Consider the following 19,986-nt stretch of genomic DNA (forward strand, 5'->3'; position numbering starts at 1 on the left):
ATTTATTTTCTTTTAGTGGGTTGCATATGTTATAAGATTTTTTTTTAGCACGGTTGCTTTTAAAAAAAAATTCAAATTTGCATGAATACCTCCTAAAATTTATATTTCTTTTTGTATCCTTGTAAAATACTATTTTTGCACAAGTGCTCTTAATATAATAGTTCTTCTTCTAACACCGTTAGTAAAAACCATATTTATTTTAATTAAAAATAAAATAAAATATTAAAATTACTTTTTTTGTCTTCCATCATGATCGCCTTATAAATATTTTCTTTTTGCATATCTCCCCATTAAGAATATTTTAGTCATTTTAATTTGAAACCGTTAATTTTTCAATGGCGTTAGATGATGTGGGTACATATGCAAAAACAAGAATAAAAAAAGATAGACCAGCAAAATAAATATTTTACGATGATATAAATGCAAATATCAATTTTGAAAGAATATTTATGCAAAATTCAATATTTAGAATAATATTTATACAAAAAATTCTATATTATATTATTCTTGTATAAATATATCCATGAGAATTGCATAAGTTTCAACAGCTATAATATAAACAACCAAGGTGGTAGCCTGATGGTAAGGGAGCTTGAACTCCACCCAAGTTGTTCAGATTCGAAACGCGCAGGCGTCTATTAAATCAAAGGACCGCATGCCTCACGCACCGATGGCTCCGTGTGGATATGCTTTCCTTCCATCAGTATTGAGGTAGCACTGTGGTGCCGCACTCACACGTGGATGGCCCAGTAGAGTTTCTCACAGGTTGAGGAGGGCACACAGAAACTTGCAAGCCGCATCGAATATTTTCTGGTGGAAGAGGCTCTGGTGGAAGGGGGCTCAGTGGGAGCTCGGGGTTCTGCCCCTCCCTCTCCCCTCCTATTTTTTTACCAAAAAAAAAAAAAAAAAAAGAGAGTACGGGGGCAAAGAAAAACCCAGGCCGCAAATTTCACGGTTCCCAAGTGCCGTATCTGAGTCCGGCAATCTCTGTGGGCATGCCATTTGAACTCCGGTCATCCACAGTAGCTCCTAATAGTTTAACCTGACTGAGTACTGTGAGATGTGATGTGACAACAACCAGCAAAAGCTTGCCTTACTGGCCCTGAAACCAGACAATGGGTGATACTTACTTCATAAAAGCAACAATATCTCCGCAGCAACAACAAAATATTTCTGGCTGTATTGATGAATAAATGTCTCCCACTTTGTCATCATGTATAATGTGTTTGGATGGCCATCACTGATTTGAATTTAGCTCAATGTTGTCAATACTCTTGCACCAATGCAGCAGCCTATGGATGTCTCAGAATTCTAGTAAAACTAAATCTAATTTTGACATGAGTTATCAGCATATATGCCAAGGGCAATGCACAAGAAAACAATTTTAAGTGGCATAAAGAGAGCAATGGAGAAGTAATACCAAAAGGAAATGTTTATCCAAGATATATATATATTGATAGTGCTGCCATTCCAAGACAATGAAAGGTGCCTGGGTATTTGAAGAAAATTCTCGCCGAACTTTTCCAGCATAGTTAAACCAACACAAGCAAAAACACTGCCAGAATTATGTAGGATTACATGCCAATTAAGTTAAGAAAGAATAACAGAGCTAACCCTTAGGCCCCCTCTGGCTGGATAAAGGGGTTGGCGATCTCATCAGTTCCATCAGTTGGTGATACAAGCATTACTGCAGTTCCCCTACAAACCTGAAGGAGAATAACCAGGTGCTTTAAAAACGAACATTATCAAAAAAGCATCATTTTCCCCTCAGCTTCATGTAAATGATCATCGAAAAAGATGTGTATCGATAGGGGGAAAAATCTTGAAGCCTAAGAATCTTGAATTTTGATGATCTTCAGTAACATCTCAAATCCAGGTAGGTAGTTACGGAGGCATTAAGTCATCACGAGAACATAATCCTTAGATGCCCCACATGGTCGCATTACATTTTTAACATCAAAACCAAGATTTAAAAACTAGGAAGAAGAAAAGAAGTCACAAAAGACAAAAGAATAGGGAAGAAAGAACATACGATTAAGCCAAGACACCTGGTCTGATTGGTAGTTTTCAGTGGATCATCAGGATCTGCAACAATAAAATGGTCGGCACAACTGAGATCACGTCTTTCAAAATTACACCAAGTATTGGACTTTGCAATATATAACTACAACAAGAGATATTTGAAGAAACGTTTAGTGGCAGAAAAAGGGAAAACGTGTTTTGTTAAACATAGTGGGTGAAGAATTAAAGAAGAAACTTGAGAAATTTCCATTGAGTAAATGGAAAAATTAACAGTTATGGGTAAAGTTGGATCTTAAAAGGCAATCACAATAGGTTTTTTGTGCTATAGTTAGTGTTGTAATGTTTGGAAAACACTGCAGCTGGCTAACTCATGGAGTCCAGCTGTCCATACTGGCACGGAAAATGGAACTCATCATTCTAGAAATCATTACACATGATATATATACAAACTTACAACTTAAGAATAAAAAGTATAATGTCAACTAAGTCATCTGTAGCATGCCAAAGAAGATAGACAGAACAGGGTTCAAGGATTTCCATTTATCTATCATCTTCATAACATGTATGTTTCTCCTAAAACATGGTTGGAGTAACAAGGGTTGGTGTTCATTAGTTTTCTGGGCATCAAAAGAAAATTTGTGGCTGCCGTCAAAACCCACAGAGATAACCTAGTGATACAGTTAATTAAATTTTTTTAATGGATGAAATAAGATAAAGTGTAACTAGAAGATGCCTTTTGATGAACACATCCTTCAAGAATCAAATACCTCTAAGGAACTCTATTGCTTCATCAAGAACCAAGTTCAGCAGCTGATCATACCCTTTCAAAGTCCCTGATACTGCAAGAAGACATTCAAATGGTCAGGTAGCTCATACCCGGTAAAGTATTATGATGCTTACTGATCCTTCATCATCATTAATTCTCACCAAAAGTAGCATCCTGAAATTAAAGTCTCTACCAACTATATAATATGATGTAAAGATCTCTAACATCAACAAATATTTTAAGCTAACAAGTTCCAGATAAAGTGCAGCCAAACATGAAACAGAACAGACAGGGGAGGTGGGGAGAGAGCGCGAGCGAGAGCGAGAGAGAGAGAGAGAGAGAGAGAGCATTAAACTAATGAGCTTAGTGATATGCTAATTGAAGAAACATTAAAAAATAGAAAAAAATTGATTTGAACAAGAATATCAAGTTTTGCTTACGAAAAAAGAAATCACAAGAGACAGCAGTGATGACTCGTAATCTATTTTTTCAAAGAAAACTTGGTAAAATTCAACAAAACTTAGATATTATTTTTAAAGAGAGGAGAGTGAAGGCTAGTACTAACATCACCCCAATCAATGAACAGAATCAGCAAGATCCACAAAATAATCAAAATAACCTGAAAATCATCTGCAAAAATTCATGAATTATTCACAAAAAATTGCCAGGGAACTCTTAAATTCAAATTATTAAGCCACAAAAGAAGGATAATCATCTGCAAAAGACAGAAAAGATTATTTTTTCCCCTAATTTCAAGGGTATATGCCACTAGGTGCTGTCTGAGACAAATTACATTAACAAAAGGTACAGCAACACAGCAAGGAAACAAGTCAACCTGACCCATGAAACAATAGTAGGCTGGAAGAATGTATCTGATGATTAATTTCTCAGTAAGTGTTGCTTCTTTTGGCTAATCTAACTATGATAGAATTAAGTTTGCTTAACATGCCTGGTAGTCATGCACAAAATCAGAGCTTTCCTTCTATCAGAGAGAAGACAATAACAGAATTTTCCTCCCATAAAATTTAAAGCTTTAACAAGGTTTTCAACCTTCCGGAAGCAAGAAACATGAATCTGATTGTTCAACACTTATCTGTTTACCGTTACTGTGGTAATTATCTCGCTGATGTGATCATGAACAACACAAATTCCACAAGGCCCACACTCCAGTAGTCATTAACAGAGGAATCCACTTAAAACAATCCCTTCCAAGATTCACTTCTAACGCTCGTCATCAACATTCACCTTAGATTCTTTTTCGAAAGGACCAGAAATCACCAACTTATAGCCCTATGGAACACCGAAGTGGATGAACGAAATTCCTTTCATTAATGTCATTCAAAGAGGATTTCAGAATCAAAAGACATAGATATGCAACGTTCTTCCTTGGGGAAGATGTAAAAAGCGGCACATGCACAAAAAAAATGAATAGAGGATGGCTGAAGGGTGACGTGGAAAACATGTAACTAGCTGAAGGATTATAGATGGTTCAGGAGCAGAAGGCAACGAAAGAAGAAGGCACCCTGCATTATCAGTCTTAAAATTAGAGGGGACAGAGACTAGCAAAAGACCACATTTTTGCAAGCGGTCAACAGAGAATTTCATCAGTCCAAGAGTAGATTTTGTCAACGAGTTCTCCCATAAACTGAGCAGGCAGAAAAAAGAAGGGCAGAAAGAAAACGACAAAGGCATTGAAAATCAGAGTTATCATACTAAGATTTATCGCTATCAAAATTAACTAGCAATCTATTTGAAAACAGTAAACTGAAGACACTTCGTAACCAGAAATCCTAAAAAGCGAGTCCCTTAAACATATTTCTTTTAAAAGACAAACCGCAAAAAGCAACATACATTTAACTAAGAAAAGGAGGGATACATTATGCAGACATGCATAAAATCAATTTTTAACAGAAAATGTTATTACTGACATGATCTTTATATACTAGTACAAATTGCCAAATATAGCAGTTATAATTTCATTTTGCAAAAAACTCTGCTAATTAAATATGATCCGAAATCTCATTTCTATTAGCTTTTTATTTTATTTTAAAAGTTAACATGGATGGACTAAAAATGAACGAACAGATTAAATTTCCAAAATATAGTGCTTGACTAGTAGAATAAATTAATGCTTTGGCTACATAATACGACATAGACAACAAACCTTGTCTGCCTCCAGTTAGCTTGACCTGGACACCCTTGTCAACAAACTTTGCTAAATCTAAAACTGTCTCCTTCCGGCCTGACTGGAAATACACAATAAAAAGCCTTTTGATGAGAACAGCATATTACTTAAGACTGGTGTCTGATCATCAAAAGAATTTAAGCCAAGTAAGATCAACTACTCCAAGAAGAGATGAATTAGATTAAAGTCAAGTGACATGAGTTTAATGACTTATCCTAATGTGTCAAGCAAGAGCTGATTTAAAGCTAGAAGATGGAGAAAAAAAAGATTATCATGCATAGGCCAGAAAGTTTGCATATAATTTCACCATCTTCTGCGCATCCATTGCCTATCTAGCCTAGCAAGTAGAGAGTCTTCTATTCAAACAATTCCAGCATGTCCAAACCGTTCATATCAACATCTCACCACCAACCAAACGATATAACAGAAGAGGCTGTTCTCAATACATATTGTATTCATTAGGCAGCCAAACTACGACTTGAATTTATTATTTTTTTAAAAGGAAACCAGCTGGAGGATAAGAAACTAAGAAACCACTACCTCCACTAGGAACCAAAAGCAACTTCAGCAAGGAAGCTAAATATTTCAATTTTAAGTCCTCTCACAATATATTTAACAAGCACCCAAGGCCCTTTGTATGTTAAGAATTTAGATCTTCATGATTCTCGACATCTACCCTACTTATCCCCATGACTCTATAAAAACGAAAGAAGCTCCACCAGAGCCCAACTTCAAATCCAGCATCAAGTCTGAAGCACCTCACATGTGTCACACTCGCAAGGCTAATATTTAACCCAGCAACATGTTAGTTCAAGTCCACACACATCCAGCCCCAAGAACCTAGTCAGCTCTCCTCTGTAGAATAAAGGAATTTGATGATATCATTATCATGAACATCCTTCATCTCAATCCTTATCCCAATGCGAAGACATGCTCTATGATATAAATACCATCTTTGTTACCTAGACCCTTCGATTTAGCGTAAACTACCTGCATCTGACATTTAAACACAGACATTAGTAATTTGCTATTCAAAGGATTCGATACTTAGACATGCACTTGCACCCGAGATCCAAACCCAAGTCCGTGTAACATAGCACATCATTCCTTGGCATTTCTGAATTCATAACATGTGGAAATTGGAAAACTTGAAATTGTCCTCTTCCCTAAGCAATCTTAAATGTTTTTTCTTCCCCCTTTCTCAACTCCTTTTAGGGTGATTTTCTAGCAAATTCTTCATATATGATATTTTGTTTTTTTTTGGCGGGAGGGGCAAGTTCTAAAGTGTCATGACCAAAATGACACTAGCTATATACATTTAAGTTTTAGACATGATAAGATGGCCATAGATCAAAGTGCAAATACCATTCTGCAAGATCTTTGGAATATTTACCCATTATGTTACCAAAGCACATGAAACCCATTAAAAATAACATGAATCATATTTTGAAGTACAGGCTACGAAATGTAGCTTAAGGAAAATGTAAAATTTCGAAACCTACTTGATCGGTAGTTTGCAAAAGAATTCGATGTATACGAACTTAGCAAAAGATCACTATGATGCTCATGCTCTAACAACCAAACAAGATTCTTCAGGGTGAACCGCAAAATCAGAATTTCAAGAGGTTTATATCTTTGTCAAATTAATGAGGCATGAAGTTCTCTTGAAAACTTGCAAGAAGTATTACTACTAAACTAGATCTCAATGGGGGCTATCAGGAAATATCCAGTTCAGTCGATACATGGTACTAGAATAAGCTCAATGCAAAGGCAGATGGAATTTACCTTACAGTATGTGCAGAAGACATCTAAGTACATCTCTTTTTTGATACATCTAAGAGAATCTGCTCTGATAATTTAAGACAGGATGGAGACTTTACAAACTTGCCAAGACTACTTAAATCATGGAGCAACACAACAAAAATAAAAAACAAAAACACCACTATTCATGCGAAGGACAACTATGTCAATTATAAGTTTCCATCATGTTCCATTGTAGAGATTCCATATATTCATTATCAGTTTCTGTAGGTTGATATAAGCAAGAACCAAGAAACTAATCCTTTCAATATAAGAATGACGTAACTGGATAAAAGGCATCATTTTTTATAAAACAAAAACTTGAGCTAGCGTATTTGAACATTAACAATTGGTCAGAAGAAAGAAAGAACAGCAGCAATACTGACTCACCATCTTATAACAAAATCTCCTCTGCTAAAATTCTCTTTTCTCTTGCTTTCTGAGAGGAAGTGACTGCGTGACCAAAAATTAACACAAACACCTGGAATTAAATCATGATTCGAGAGAAGCCTCAGAACAAGTACAATTTTCACCACCAAAAGCAATCCAGAAAAATCAACAAGAGAGGAAAGAATAACTCGTGAAACCCTATCGGAGGCGCTAAACACAGGACAGTAAAAGCGAATTGACTTTTCCCAACCAATTTACCGTAGGAAAGGATGGAACTTAAACGGAACAGAACAATCGAACGGTTCCTTGAAACGAAATATATGCTTTGTATAAAAGAAGAAATAAAAAAAATGAAACTATAATACAAAGTAACAGCAAAAAAATACGATCAGAAATGGGGTAATCGAAGAATGGAATGGATTAGGGGCGAAAAAAAGTAACCTTTCTTGATTTCGTCTACGTTTTGGTGGGTTTATGGATGGAAAAGAGCGCTGTGGCGTCGGCCTAGGGTTTGCCCTTTCCCGCTTCGAGCGACCGAGGGAACTCGGAGCAAGCGAACCGAGCTCAATTAATCGATCAGGGAGGTTTTTGGGAGCAGTTCAGTTCCTACTCGGGAGATGCCTGGCAAGTTAGTATCGTTGCCGACGGATCGATCGCAGGTATGAGTCAGGAATCTCCGCACTTTGATTAGGAGGGCGCCAGAGCAGCAGATTGAGGGAGATAGACATGGAGGATGCGGGTTCATCCGCGGATGGCGCTTTTCATCTAGAAGGCGGCATGGGGCTGCCTTCCGACCAGGAGTCTGCTAGCGAATCGAGGCATGTAGATTTCTCAGGGTTGTGGTTTGTGTACAGATTCAGAGGAGACCATTGATCATGTTCTATTACAGTGTCCTAGGGCCAGAGAGATTTGGAGTAGGTCTCCTGTCTCACTTCCTACTTCGGTGGAGTCGGCACAGGACCTTATTCACATGCTGAGAGCATCCGTGTGGAGCCCCAGTTTTGTTGAGGCAGGCATTTTACTCATATACTTGACTTACTACATCTGGTTGGATAGAAATGCTGGACTCTTTGAGGGGAGGAGGTGATCCTCGAGGACGGTGGTGGATCGAGCTGTGTTACAGGCTCGGGAGGTCACCGGTGCTACCACTCTGTTCTTTTCTGGGATGGCCAGGAATATCTGGGGTACTCTCTCCGCTGCTACAACGCCCATGTTCGCCCTTGTTTCATGGGTGCCCCCACCTCCTGGTCATCTCAAGGTGAACTTTGATGGTAGTCGGTCGATGGACGGTGCATCTGGAGGTGTGGGTTTTGTGATCAGAGACTCTCTGGGCAGGTTGATAGCCGCTGGGGGCCGACGCATGTCAGGGCTCACCGTTGTTGGGGCAGAGCTGCAGGCCGCTTGAGAGGGCTTATCCTTCGCGAGGAGGGTCCTCGGTGCTGAGCGGGTGCATCTCGAGGGGGACTCTTCTACGGTGATCGATTGGATCCGGGGTGCGGATAGGTACGGTGACGGTCACCCGCTTATCCTGGAGACCCGGAGTTTTGTTCAGGAGATGAGTTATTTTCAGGCAGCACATGTGTACCGAGAGGAGAACAGATCAGCTGACTGGGTTGCTTCCTACGTTGCCCGGCACTCCGTGAAGTTTCTTTGGACATCTGTTGCTGACATTCCCACTTTTCTATACTCTTTACTTTTCTTAGACTTGGCTGGATGTACTCAAGTTAGAGCTATATGAATTGCCGTTTTCAACAAAAAAAAAAAAAAAAAAAAAACGAGCTGCATTAAGCTAGAGCTAACTCGAGCTTGGCTCTTTCCATTCACGACCGGCCTGGTTCAGAGTTTTGGTGAGGGCTTGAGAGTTGAGACCTCTTGAAATTTTTAACTATATCTTGAATTAATTACCCATATTTTATCTTTATGTTACAATCCAAATGAACTTTGTATATATACATTATATCCGTTTAGTAAGCAATAAAATAATTATTATATATGTTACGGGGGAACTTAGCCACTATGCCCCACGTGACCGGCACGCGCGCCCAGGAAGACTACGGCTGCCCCTTGATCTAGCAATCCGACCTCGGGTCGGATATCTTCGGCTCCGCAGCCCGACCCCGAGTTGGCTGCCCCTTGGTCCAGCAATCCGACCCCGGGTCGGATATCTTCGGCTCCGCAGCCCGACCCCGGGTCGGCTGCCCCTTGATCCAGCAATCCGACCTCGGGTCGGATATCTTCGGCTCCGCAGCCCGACCCCGAGTCGGGTGCCCCTTGATCCAGCAATCCGACCTCGGGTCGGATATCTTCGGCTCCGCAGCCCGACCCCGAGTCGGGTGCCCCTTGATCCAGCAATCCGACCCCAAGTCGGCAATCTCTTGACAACAACAGACTGTTCCCCTGAGGCACGCCGCGGCCCCCTGCTCCACTACTCCCTGCAACGGCCGTATCCGGCGCTGCCCCACGATCCCCTGTAACAGCCGTACAAAGCGGAGCTCCACTACGCCCTGCCATGGCCGTACCCGGCGCTGCCCCACGATGCCCTGTAACGACCATGTCAGTGGCAACCCCATCGTGCCACACGATGACCAATCCCCAAAAAAAACCCCCAGCCTGATATATATGCGGCTGGGGGGGAAAGGGAGGGTAAGCAAGATTTTCCAGAGTATTATCTTACCTGCTACCTCTTCTTCTCCTTCGATCTCCCCTAACTTGATCGTCGGAGGGCCCCCACTACCCCGGTGGTGGTGCGAGGCTTGCTTGCAGGTCTCCCGGCGGAAGGCGGAGCGCAACCGAAGTAATTCCAAGGGAACCCCATTCACACCGCTGTGCCAATCGTTCTCGGTTTGGAACCCCAGCAACAGTTGGCGCTAGAGGAAGGGCCCGGATCTCAGAGCGATCGTAATGGCACGGCGAGGTGGTCGTGGAGCTTCCAATGCCCCCGGTCGCGGGGCCTCTCGCGCCTCTGGCCGGGAGGCCGCTGCATCTCCAACACACTCTCAGCAACACTCCACCGCCCCACTGCCCATTCAGACGGTCGAAGCCGCCCAGTTCGACCAGCTAACCCAGCAGGTTCGCACCCTCGCGGAGGCGGTGCAGAATCTGCAGGGTGCGATGTCCCGGGCGCCGCAGCGGGCTCAGGAGCCGCCGCTGCCTGAGCGTTCGCCTGTCCTCCTCAACCCGCGCTCCTTCCTCTCCCATGGGGAGGAGCGCCGACGCGAGGAGGATTCTTGAGCACGCTCCATTCTGCCGGGACCTTCCCACCGGAGCTGCGCGGGGTACGAGAGGCGGGCCCGGGCGCGTTCCCAGACCCCCCAGTCCTCGAGGAACCCGCGCTCCAGTCGGTCCCCCTCTCGCCGCTCCTTGTCTCCCACCCACCGGTCGCGCTCCCCGGACCGGCGGGTGGACGATCTCCACCGACAACTCCAGGTCCTGAAGGGCCATTCCAAAGATCCCTTCGCCGACTTAGAGATCTCCTCCCAGCCGGCGCTTGCCTCGAGGATCCTGCGGACCCCGAATCCGCCGGGGTTCAAAATGCCGGCGATCGAGCCCTATGACGGGGCGGCGGACCCGCGGGATCACGTCGAGAGTTTCAGGACCCTTATGCCCCTCCACGGAGCATCAGATCCCCTTCTCTGCAAGGCTTTCCCGGCAACCCTCCGTGGCCCGGCGAGGGCGTGGTTCGCCGGGCTGGAGGCTGACTCAATCCGGTCCTTCGACCAGTTCACCCGCCTCTTCATCACTCATTTCGCCGTCAGTAGCCGGCGGCGACTGGTCTCCGACTCCCTCTTTGATGTCCGGCAAAACGAGGGGAAAGCCTGCGGGATTATCTTACCCGCTTCAACAGGGCTACGCTGGAGGTCCGGAACCTGAGTCAGGAGGTAGCTCTTTCAACCCTGAAGCGTGGCTTCCGGAAGGGCAGACTCACCTTCTCCCTGGACAAACGCCTGCCGCGGAGCTTCCCAGAGCTGTTGTCCCGGGCGAACCAGTATGCGGACGCCGAGGAGGCGGCCGCCCACCGGAGCAAGGAGGCCGTCGAGATCCCTCCAAAGCTTGGGAAGAAAAGGCGGAAAGAGGCACGCCAGAGGAGGAGCCCGACGCCCCAGCGTCGGCGCAGAAGCCCGTCGCCGGCGAAGAACCACGGCGCCCCACGCCCTCGTTCTCCGCCCCGACGTTTCAACCGGTACACCCCTCTCCTGACTCCCCGGGCCCAAATCCTTATGGAGATCAAGGGGCGGGAGGACCTCCCGGCCCCGAGACAGATGCGGAGGATACCTGGGAAGAGGCCCTCCCGGGCGTACTGTGAGTACCACCGAGACCACGGCCACGACACAGAGGACTGCTTCCAGCTTCGGGACGAGATCGAGGCTCTCATCCGTCGGGGGCGTCTCGGTCGATATGTGAGCGACCGACGTCCCCCCGCAGACCTGCGTCCGGCCGACCCGGCTCCTCCGGAGCCTCGGGAGCAGAATCGACCCGTTGCGGGCGTGATCCACACTATCACTGGGGGCTGCCCCCGGCCCGTGAGGAACGCAGGGGGCTCGACGGAGGCGTCAGGGGCGGCCGTCGCAAAGAGGCAGAGGGTCGGCAATGTAATCACCTTTTGTGATGAGGATGTAAAGGGGGTTCAGACCCCCCACGATGACGCCATGGTGATCTCCCTCACTATGGCAAACTATGATGTAAGGCGTGTTCTTGTGGATAGTGGAAGCTCAGCTGATATCTTGTTTTACGAGGCCTTCCAAAAGATGGACTTGTCCAGACAATTGTTGCACAAAATATCCACCCCCCTCATAGGATTCACCGGTGACGCTGTCCCGGCGGAAGGTGTCGTTGAGCTGCCTGTGACTGCGGGCGTCGCACCCGCAGAAGCCACGGTGCGACTCGGATTCTTGGTCGTCCGTGTTCCCTCGGCCTACAACGCTATCCTCGGACGACCCGGACTGAACGCCCTTCGCGCGGTGGTCTCTACGTACCACTTGCTCATGCGATTCCCCACGGCGGTCGGGATCGGGGAGGTCCGAGGCGACCAACCGACCGCACGGCAATGTTTCCTAGCGACCCTCAAAGGGAAGAAGCCCACAGAAGCCCTAAGCGTCGAGTCCCTTGATGCCAGAGACGAGGTGGCCTTGTGGCAGGGGGAGTCGGCCGAGGGTGTGGTCGAAGTTCCCCTCGAGGAAGGCCGCCGGGACCGGGTGGTCCGGGTCGGCGCCAATCTCGACCCGGGAGCTCGGGCCCGGTTGGTAGAATTCCTCCGAGCCAATGCCGATGTATTTGCCTGGTCGGCGGCCGATGTACCTGGGATCGACCCGGAGGTCATTTCTCACGCCCTCAACGTCGACCCGACCCACCGGCCAGTGAAGCAGAAGAAGAGACACTGTGCCCCGGATCGGATCCGGGTGGTCGACCAGGAGGTAGACAAACTCTTGGAGGCAGGATTCATAAGGGAGGTGAGTTACCCCGAGTGGCTGGCAAATGTTGTACTTGTCCGGAAGGCGAGCGAGAAGTGGAGGATGTGCGTCGACTATACCGACCTGAACAAGGCGTGCCCTAAGGATAGCTTCCCGCTTCCGCGGATAGACCAACTGGTCGACGCGACTTCCGGATATCAGCTGCTGTCTTTCATGGACGCCTTCTCCGGTTACAACCAGATAATGATGGCCCCACAGGACGAGGAGAAAACTGCCTTTATAACGGACCGGGGGCTGTACTGCTACAAGGTAATGCCCTTCGGTCTGAAGAACGCTGGCGCCACTTACCAGCGCCTTGTCAACAAAATCTTCAAAGAGCAAATCGGCCGGAACATGGAGGTGTACGTGGACGATATGCTGGTGAAGAGCCGCCAGGCAGACCAGCACATCGTGGATCTGGAGGAGACTTTCACCACCTTGCGGAAGTTTCGCATGAAGCTGAACCCAGCGAAGTGCGCCTTTGGCGCTTCGGCCGGGAGGTTCCTCGGTTTCATTGTCAACCAGCGGGGTATCGAAGCCAACCCGGACAAAATCAAGGCTATCCAAGGTATGTCCCCTCCGACCAAAGTGAAGGAGGTTCAGGAGCTCGCTGGAAGGGTCGCCGCGCTCGGACGATTTGTGGCAAAATCGGCCGAATGCTGCCAACCATTCTTCAAGGTGTTAAAATGCCCGAAAGACTTCCTCTGGACGGTCGAATGTCAAGCAGCGTTCGACCAGCTCAAGGAATACCTGGCGTCTCCTCCCCTGCTATCCAAGCCGCAGAAAGGGGAGATGCTCTACTTCTATCTGGCGGTCTCCCCAACCGCGGTCAGTGCGGTGCTGGTTCGGGAAGAGGCAAAGCTCCAGAAGCCTGTGTACTACATCAGCCGGGTCCTACGGGACGCCGAGACGCGGTATACGAAGGCTGAAAAGATCGCCTTCGCGCTGCTGACCGCGACCAGGAGGCTCCGCCCCTATTTTCAGGCCCATTCTGTCACCCTCTTAACTGATCAACCGTTACGACAGATCCTCAGCAACCCCGAGAATGCGAGACGGCTGGTGAAGTGGGCAGTAGAACTCGGTGAGTTCGACATCCGCTACCAGCCTCGACCCGCCATCAAGGCCCAGGTGCTCGCGGACTTCCTCGCTGAGTGCACGGTGCAGGAGGCGGAACCTAGACCGCCGGAAACACCCAGCCTCGACCTCCCGACCTGGACGCTTCACATCGATGGGTCGTCGAACCCCGAGGGTGGAGGGGCCGGGCTGGTCCTTACCAGTCCTGATGGAGTGATAGCCGAGTATGCCTTGAGGTTTGGATTTCCAGTTACCAACAACGAGGCGGAATACGAGGCCCTAGTCGCGGGACTCAAACTCACCGGGGAGCTCGGCATCCGGCGTTTGAAGGTCTTCACCGACTCCCAGCTGGTGGTCGGGCAGGTCCGTGGGGAGTTCGAGGCCCGGAGCCCGACCATGCAGAACTACGTCCGGAAGGTGCAAGCACTCATTCCCGACCTCGGCAGTGTCGACATCCAGCAGGTCCCCAGAAGCGAAAATGCCAGGGCCGACAGGTTGTCCCGCTTGGTGGGCGCAGAGGCGCACAACTTGTCGAGGGCAATCTACCTGGAGACCCTGGATGCCCCGAGCATCGGCGAGGCTGGAGCGGTGATGGCGATTGATCCGGAGCCGTCTTGGATGGACCCGCTCGTCGCCTACCTCGCCGAAGGGATCCTCCCTGAAGACGAAGATCAAGCTCGGCGACTTGTCAAGAAGTCCGCCCACTACGTACTCTATGAAGGGAGGCTGTATCGGACCTCGTTTACTGCCCCCCTCTTAAGGTGCCTCCGCCCCTCGGAGGCGGCCTACGTCCTCGGCGAAGTCCACGAGGGCGTCTGCGGATCCCACTCGGGGGCTAGGTCCTTGGCGCACAAGATCATGAGGCAAGGCTATTATTGGCCTACCTTGTTGGAGGACTCAAAGGATTATGTACGGAAATGCGACGCCTGCCAGCGCCACGCCAACGTCCAGAGAGTCCCTTCTGTCCCCTTGGCACCAATTACCGCACCCTGGCCCTTCGCACAGTGGGGAATGGATATCCTCGGACCATTCCCCGTCGCTTCAGCCCAGCGGAAATTCTTGATTGTTGCAATCGACTACTTCACCAAGTGGGTGGAGGCAGAGCCGCTGGCCACTATCACGGAGGCGCAAGTCCGGAAGTTCGTGAAGAAAAACATCATTGTCCGATTTGGGGTACCCCGCGTCCTCATCTCGGATAATGGTCGACAGTTCGACAACAAGCATTTCCGTGACTTCTGCGAGGAGTTCGGGATCGAGCATCGGTTCACATCTGTGTCGCATCCCCAAACCAACGGTGAGGCCGAGGTGACAAACCGGACAATCCTCCAAGAAATTAAGGCGCGAATCGGTCGGACGGGACAAGCTTGGGTCGAAGAACTCGAGAACGTCCTTTGGGCGTATCGGACCACGCATCGGACCCCTACCGGGGAGACGCCTTTCAGCCTAACCTATGGCACGGAAGCGGTTGTCCCCGTGGAGCTCGGACTCCCCTTGCCCCGGGTGGCTGCGCACCGACCCGAGGCCAATTCGGAGCAACTCCGAGGGAACCTGGACCTCTTGGAAGAAGCGAGGGAAATGGCGCAGGTCCGGATGGCGATGTATCAGCGGAGGGTGGCCCGATATTATAACTCCAAGGTCCGACCAAAACTTTTCAGAATCGGAGATCTGGTGCTAAGGCGAGCCAAAGCATCTCAACCCGCGGAAGGTGGGAAGCTGGCGCCAAATTGGGAAGGCCCGTATAGGGTTCGCTGGGTAAACCGACCTGGCTCCTACCAGTTGGAGGCCCTAGATGGTCGAGAAATTCCAAGGAGCTGGAATTCCGCTAACCTGCGGGTATATTGCCAGTAGAAAGACAAAGCCAGAAAGACAGTTCAAAAAATGTATAGTCCTTTTCATCTCAATAATTCCTGGTTACAATGGCGTGTTCGTGTGATTACAAAGAATTCCCGGAGGGGAATTGGGGAGTAAAGAAAGTAAGAAAGAGGTGGGGACTCCGTGGAGCTGAAGATCCGGGATCCCGAACCCTCCATCCGAAGCAGCTGCAATCCCACCGGACGTGGGTGCTTCCCCCCGGAGGCGCCATCGACGCCTCACGCAAAAGACGAAGAGCCGGCGCGGACGAAGAAGTTCGCACTGCTTCTAGAGGAACGCCACATCCAAGGGATATTCCGGTCCTCCCCAGGAGAAGGGGAGGAAAGGAATACAAGGGAGAAGAGCGCGAGGAGGCGCGATCCCGGATGAAGCGTCTAGCGCAGAGCTCAATCGGGAGGTGGGACTGAAAAGAGGGGGGATGTGATCCCGGATGAAACGCCTAGAGCGGAGTTCTACCGGAGAGAATCTCCCTGTTGATCCCAGATGAAACGATTAGTTGGCGGAAGTTGCGAGGGGCGCGCCTCCCGTTCCTCCGGCGGGGGTTTCCCAGCCACGCGCCGGAGAGGAGGTCCACGATCCATGGCAACCTGAACAGCTCCGGCTTGGCAGGCTCCACCGCACCTGCGCTTATATTTATAGCCAAACTGTGGCCCCCTGGTCGTTCCGATGCGGGTGGCTCCAATAAATGCGGGCACATCGAATCAGGAGCCGTTCCGGCTCTCGAGGTTTATCCCCCCACGATCTCCTAAGCGTCGTTCTCCTTAATTGCATTCTTCGTGTAGGACACTCCGGGCGGCGTGTATCCCGCGGCCCACATATCTCCGCACGCGTCCAGGCCGCATCCGCCTCGAAGAACGCGCGTATCGCGGCCGCTTAACTGGCACTCCTCGCAAGCAGCAACTGGCCGGTCCGATTCTCCAGGTAACGCCTCAATTAGCACTTAATGGCCTTCTGGTGTTCCCCAGGCGACGCTTCGAGAGGAGGAGAAACACGATCGCAGCTAGCCACGGAGAAACCCCGTCGAGCGGCAAGTGATAGGGGCGCGACCAACGAGCGGAATTCCCCGAGGCTTGGCCCTCGGATGCCAGGCTAACCCGATGATCATCCCGGGAGCAGACTAGCCTGAAGCCCCGACCGGTCGCCTCGGCTTGCGCCAGCCTTGGCCGACCAACGAGCGGAATTCCCCGAGGCTCGGTCCTCGGATGCCAGGCTAACCCGATGACCATCCCGGGAGCAGACTAGCCTGAAGCCCCGACCGGTCGCCTCGGCTTGCGCCAGCCTTGGCCGACCAACGAGCGGAATTCTCCGAGGCTCGGCCCTCGGATGCCAGGCTAACCCGATGATCATCCCGGGAGCAGACTAGCCTGAAGCCCCGACCGGTCGCCTCGGCTTGCGCCAGCTTTGGCCGACCAACGAGCGGAATTCCCCGAGGCTCGGTCCTCGGATGCCAGGCTAACCCGATGACCATCCCGGGAGCAGACTAGCCTGAAGTCCCGACCGGTCGCCTCGGCTTGCGCCAGCCTTGGCCGACCAACGAGCGGAATTCCCCGAGGCTCGGTCCTCGGATGCCAGGCTAACCCGATGATCATCCCGGGAGCAGACTAGCCTGAAGCCCCGACCGGTCGCCTCGGCTTGCGCCAGCCTTGGCCGACCAACGAGCGGAATTTCCTGAGGCCTAACCCTCGGACGAATTTCCTGAGGCCTAGTGCCGGAAGAATTTCCTGAGGCCTAACCCTCGGATGCCTGGCCTAGCGCCGGAAGAATTTCCTGAGGCCTAACCCTCGGATGCCTGGCCTAGCGCCGGAAGAATTTCCTGAGGCCTAACCCTCGGATGCCTGGCCTAGCGCCGGAAGAATTTCCTGAGGCCTAACCCTCGGATGCCTGACCTAGCGCCGGAAGAATTTCCTGAGGCCTAACTCTCGGATGCCTGGCCTAGCGCCGGAAGAATTTCCTGAGGCCTAACCCTCGGATGCCCGGCCTAGCGCCGGAAGAATTTTCTGAGGCCTAACCCTCGGATGCCTGGCCTAGCGCCGGAAGAATTTCCTGAGGCCTAACCCTCGGATGCCTGGCCTAGCGCCGGAAGAATTTCCTGAGGCCTAACCCTCGGATGCCTGGCCTAGCGCCGGAAGAACTTCAAGAGTCAGGAGTCGGCGAGGCGCTACCAGGAGTTAAAAAGAGGAAGGACGAAAGTGAAATGAGGAAATACTTTGTTTGCATTAACTTTCGTTGCATCAGGGTCGAGACCCATACAACGTGGCAAAACGCCAACATACAAAGAAAAGAACAAAGAAAAGTACAGAGAGTCAGCTTGGAGGAACCCCTGGGTCGGGAACGGCGAGCGCGTCCGCGAAGGGTAGGGAGACGGTTGGAGAATCGGTAGGCAATGGCATCGGAGGGGAGTCGAGGAGGGAGACCCCACTCAGGTCAATTTCGGGGTATTTAGCGGACACCCTTGCCAGGCCTTCATCGAAGCCTAAGGCAAAGGAGTCGGACCCCGCGTCCGACATGTCACGGATGAACTCGGCGGACTGACGATAGGCCTGTACCGCCTGACGCTCGATTTCCGCGCTCTTCTCGGCCAGCGCCGCCTCCGCTCGCTCCGTAATCTGAGCTTTCGCTTCCATGACCTTCGCCACAATCCGGTCGTCCGCCTCGGAGGAGACCCTCAGCAGATCGGCCCGAGCCTCCATGTGCTTCGCCTCGGCAGCGACGCGAGCAGCCTCAGCCTCCTCCAGGCGCGAATGAAGCTCCTGGTTGCTCGCACGAGTCCCCTCAAAGGCCGACTCCAATTCGGCCTGCTTGGCTTCAAGAGATCGGGTTCGGTTGCGGGCGTTGTCGGCCGACTGCTGGGCCTTCTCCCACCTCTCCCGGAAGTCGGCAGCCTTCCGGGACTGCTTTTCGGCCCGCTCCTCCGCCTTCCTGATCTCGCTTTCGAGACCCGAGGCAACCTTGAGTTGCTCCTGAGCCTCCAACAGTTGCCTCTCGAGGGCGGCGAAGCCGAGTGCCCGCTCTTCGGCCACCTGGAGCCTCGTCTCGAGGTCCCTGGTCGTCCTCCCCGCCGCAGCCCGGCCTCCCTCCTCTACAGCTTTCAATCGGCTCTCGGCCCTCGCCAGAAGCCTCGCCTGTTCCTCGTGGCTCTCCTCCAGGCGGATCATGTATTGGGCGAGCTAAGAGGTAGGAAAAATGAGAGCGTCAGACGGGGATCAATAGAGCCTATAAATGACGAAAGCGACCAAAAGAACACTCACCGACATGAGACAGACGCAGCTGGCAGCTCCAACTTCAGGGATACCCATCTGCCGGACCTGCCTACGGTCCCCCTCCAGCAGCACCGTCTCGACGAGGTTTCGGGCGCCGGCGAAAGTGAAGGCCGACCCCGACTTCGCCCCGGAGCCGGATGGTGGTTCTGCAGCCTTACCCTTACCCATCGCTTGGGGGAGAGTCATGCCGACCGTGCTCGGGGCGGGGGCCGCGCCAGAAATCGACAGGGTCCCGCTCGGCCGGGGCCTCGGCGCGCCCCTCCTTCCCGTATCATCCGAAGCCGACCGAGTCGAAGGCCGGGCTGGGGACCGACCGCGTCCGACCCGGCCGTCTCGGGCGCGCCCGGATGACACCTCCAGAAAAACGGTAGTCTCATCACCGGAGGGCTGATGCGGCGTCAACTGTCGGTCCGAGCCCGTGGCGTCCCCCTGATCGGTGGGCCCGGACCCGTCTGTCGACGTCGGAGTCGCCTGCTGGCGGGGCTTCTTCGCCGGTGGGACCCCGCTCGGAGGAGTCCGTTTCTTCCTCCGGACCGCTTCCAGTAGGGACGCCCTACTAACAGCCATTGCCTTGTCCGACTGCATGACGTCGTCGATTTCTGCAAAAAGGACGAGATGGTTAGAAACCGAGAAACTGATGGAAAGAAGAAATGAAAGAGGAGAAAAGAGCTAAAAAGAAGAAGTAGTGGCGGGCTCACGGTCGGCGGGGACCGAGCTCAGACCGACGTTCACCAAGGCATCCTCGAAAATAAGGCGAGCCACCGGGGGGAGCCGGCCCTCGGGAACCAACCCCCTCAAGACGGCGACGCCATCGGACTCCTCCCTCGACAACCTCGATAGGCCGATCGGGGACTTCATCGGCGTCTCCCAGGTTGTCCCGATTCCCCAAGAGGGATCTACGTCGATGAAAAAGAAACGCTCCTTCCAGCCATGAATGGAGGAAGGAGCCTCCTTGACGAGGCCGCACCCTCGCCGCGCCGCAAAGCACCACCACCCTCTGTCCCGGGGGTGGCCGTTCAGGCCGTAGCATTCCCAAAAGACGTTCAGGGTGGCGGAAACCTCGTGCATGCGGCAGAGAACCTGGAAGGCCGTCAGGGTACGCCATGAGTTCGACACCAGTTGCGTCGGCGCCACTCTTAAACCTCGAAGCACCTGCACGACTAAGTCCGA

At 50.7% G+C, this 19,986-nt stretch overlaps 2 protein-coding genes across 3 annotated transcripts; both read right to left on the reverse strand.

Moving 5' to 3' along the window:
- Nucleotides 1-1,417: 1,417 nt before the first annotated feature.
- LOC103696657 (sm-like protein LSM7) lies at nucleotides 1,418-7,923 on the reverse strand. 2 transcript variants are annotated; one of them, XM_008778341.5, is made up of 6 exons: nucleotides 7,605-7,923; nucleotides 7,164-7,226; nucleotides 4,953-5,034; nucleotides 2,790-2,861; nucleotides 2,033-2,085; nucleotides 1,418-1,706 (listed from the first exon to the last, which is right to left on the reverse strand). In XM_008778341.5, the coding sequence occupies exons 2-6, from the start codon at nucleotides 7,164-7,166 to the stop codon at nucleotides 1,617-1,619; spliced, it is 300 nt and encodes a 99-aa protein (XP_008776563.1). In that variant the 5' UTR covers nucleotides 7,167-7,226; nucleotides 7,605-7,923; the 3' UTR covers nucleotides 1,418-1,616. The 2 variants fall into 2 exon arrangements, with proteins under 2 accessions (XP_008776563.1, XP_008776562.1); XM_008778340.4 differs by having other exon boundaries at nucleotides 7,164-7,254; nucleotides 7,605-7,922.
- A 651-nt stretch (nucleotides 7,924-8,574) lies between these two features.
- LOC148714644 (uncharacterized) lies at nucleotides 8,575-19,225 on the reverse strand. Its single transcript, XM_088714300.1, has 3 exons — nucleotides 18,805-19,225; nucleotides 17,890-18,723; nucleotides 8,575-8,691 (listed from the first exon to the last, which is right to left on the reverse strand). The coding sequence occupies exons 1-3, from the start codon at nucleotides 19,000-19,002 to the stop codon at nucleotides 8,575-8,577; spliced, it is 1,149 nt and encodes a 382-aa protein (XP_088570426.1). The 5' UTR covers nucleotides 19,003-19,225.
- Nucleotides 19,226-19,986: the final 761 nt, after the last annotated feature.

This window comes from Phoenix dactylifera, chromosome 2 (genome assembly GCF_051530095.1).
Source record: "Phoenix dactylifera cultivar Ajwa chromosome 2, Ajwa_hap1_PhDact_Kaust_v1.1, whole genome shotgun sequence".
Classification (NCBI taxonomy): domain Eukaryota; kingdom Viridiplantae; phylum Streptophyta; class Magnoliopsida; order Arecales; family Arecaceae; genus Phoenix; species Phoenix dactylifera.

Coding starts and splice junctions, on each gene's coding strand:
- LOC103696657 (XM_008778341.5), bottom strand. Junction 2,862..4,952: donor GCTAACTGGAGGCAGACAAG/GTTTGTTGTCTA, acceptor GTCTTCTTGCAG/TATCAGGGACTTTGAAAGGG. Junction 2,086..2,789: donor AGCAATAGAGTTCCTTAGAG/GTATTTGATTCT, acceptor TTATTGTTGCAG/ATCCTGATGATCCACTGAAA.
- LOC148714644 (XM_088714300.1), bottom strand. CDS start 19,002: ATGACTCTCCCCCAAGCGATGGGTAAGGGTAAGGCTGCAGAACCACCA. Junction 18,724..18,804: donor GCTGCGTCTGTCTCATGTCG/GTGAGTGTTCTT, acceptor CCTACCTCTTAG/CTCGCCCAATACATGATCCG. Junction 8,692..17,889: donor CCTTCGCGGACGCGCTCGCC/GTTCCCGACCCA, acceptor CCGGGTCTCCAG/GATAAGCGGGTGACCGTCAC.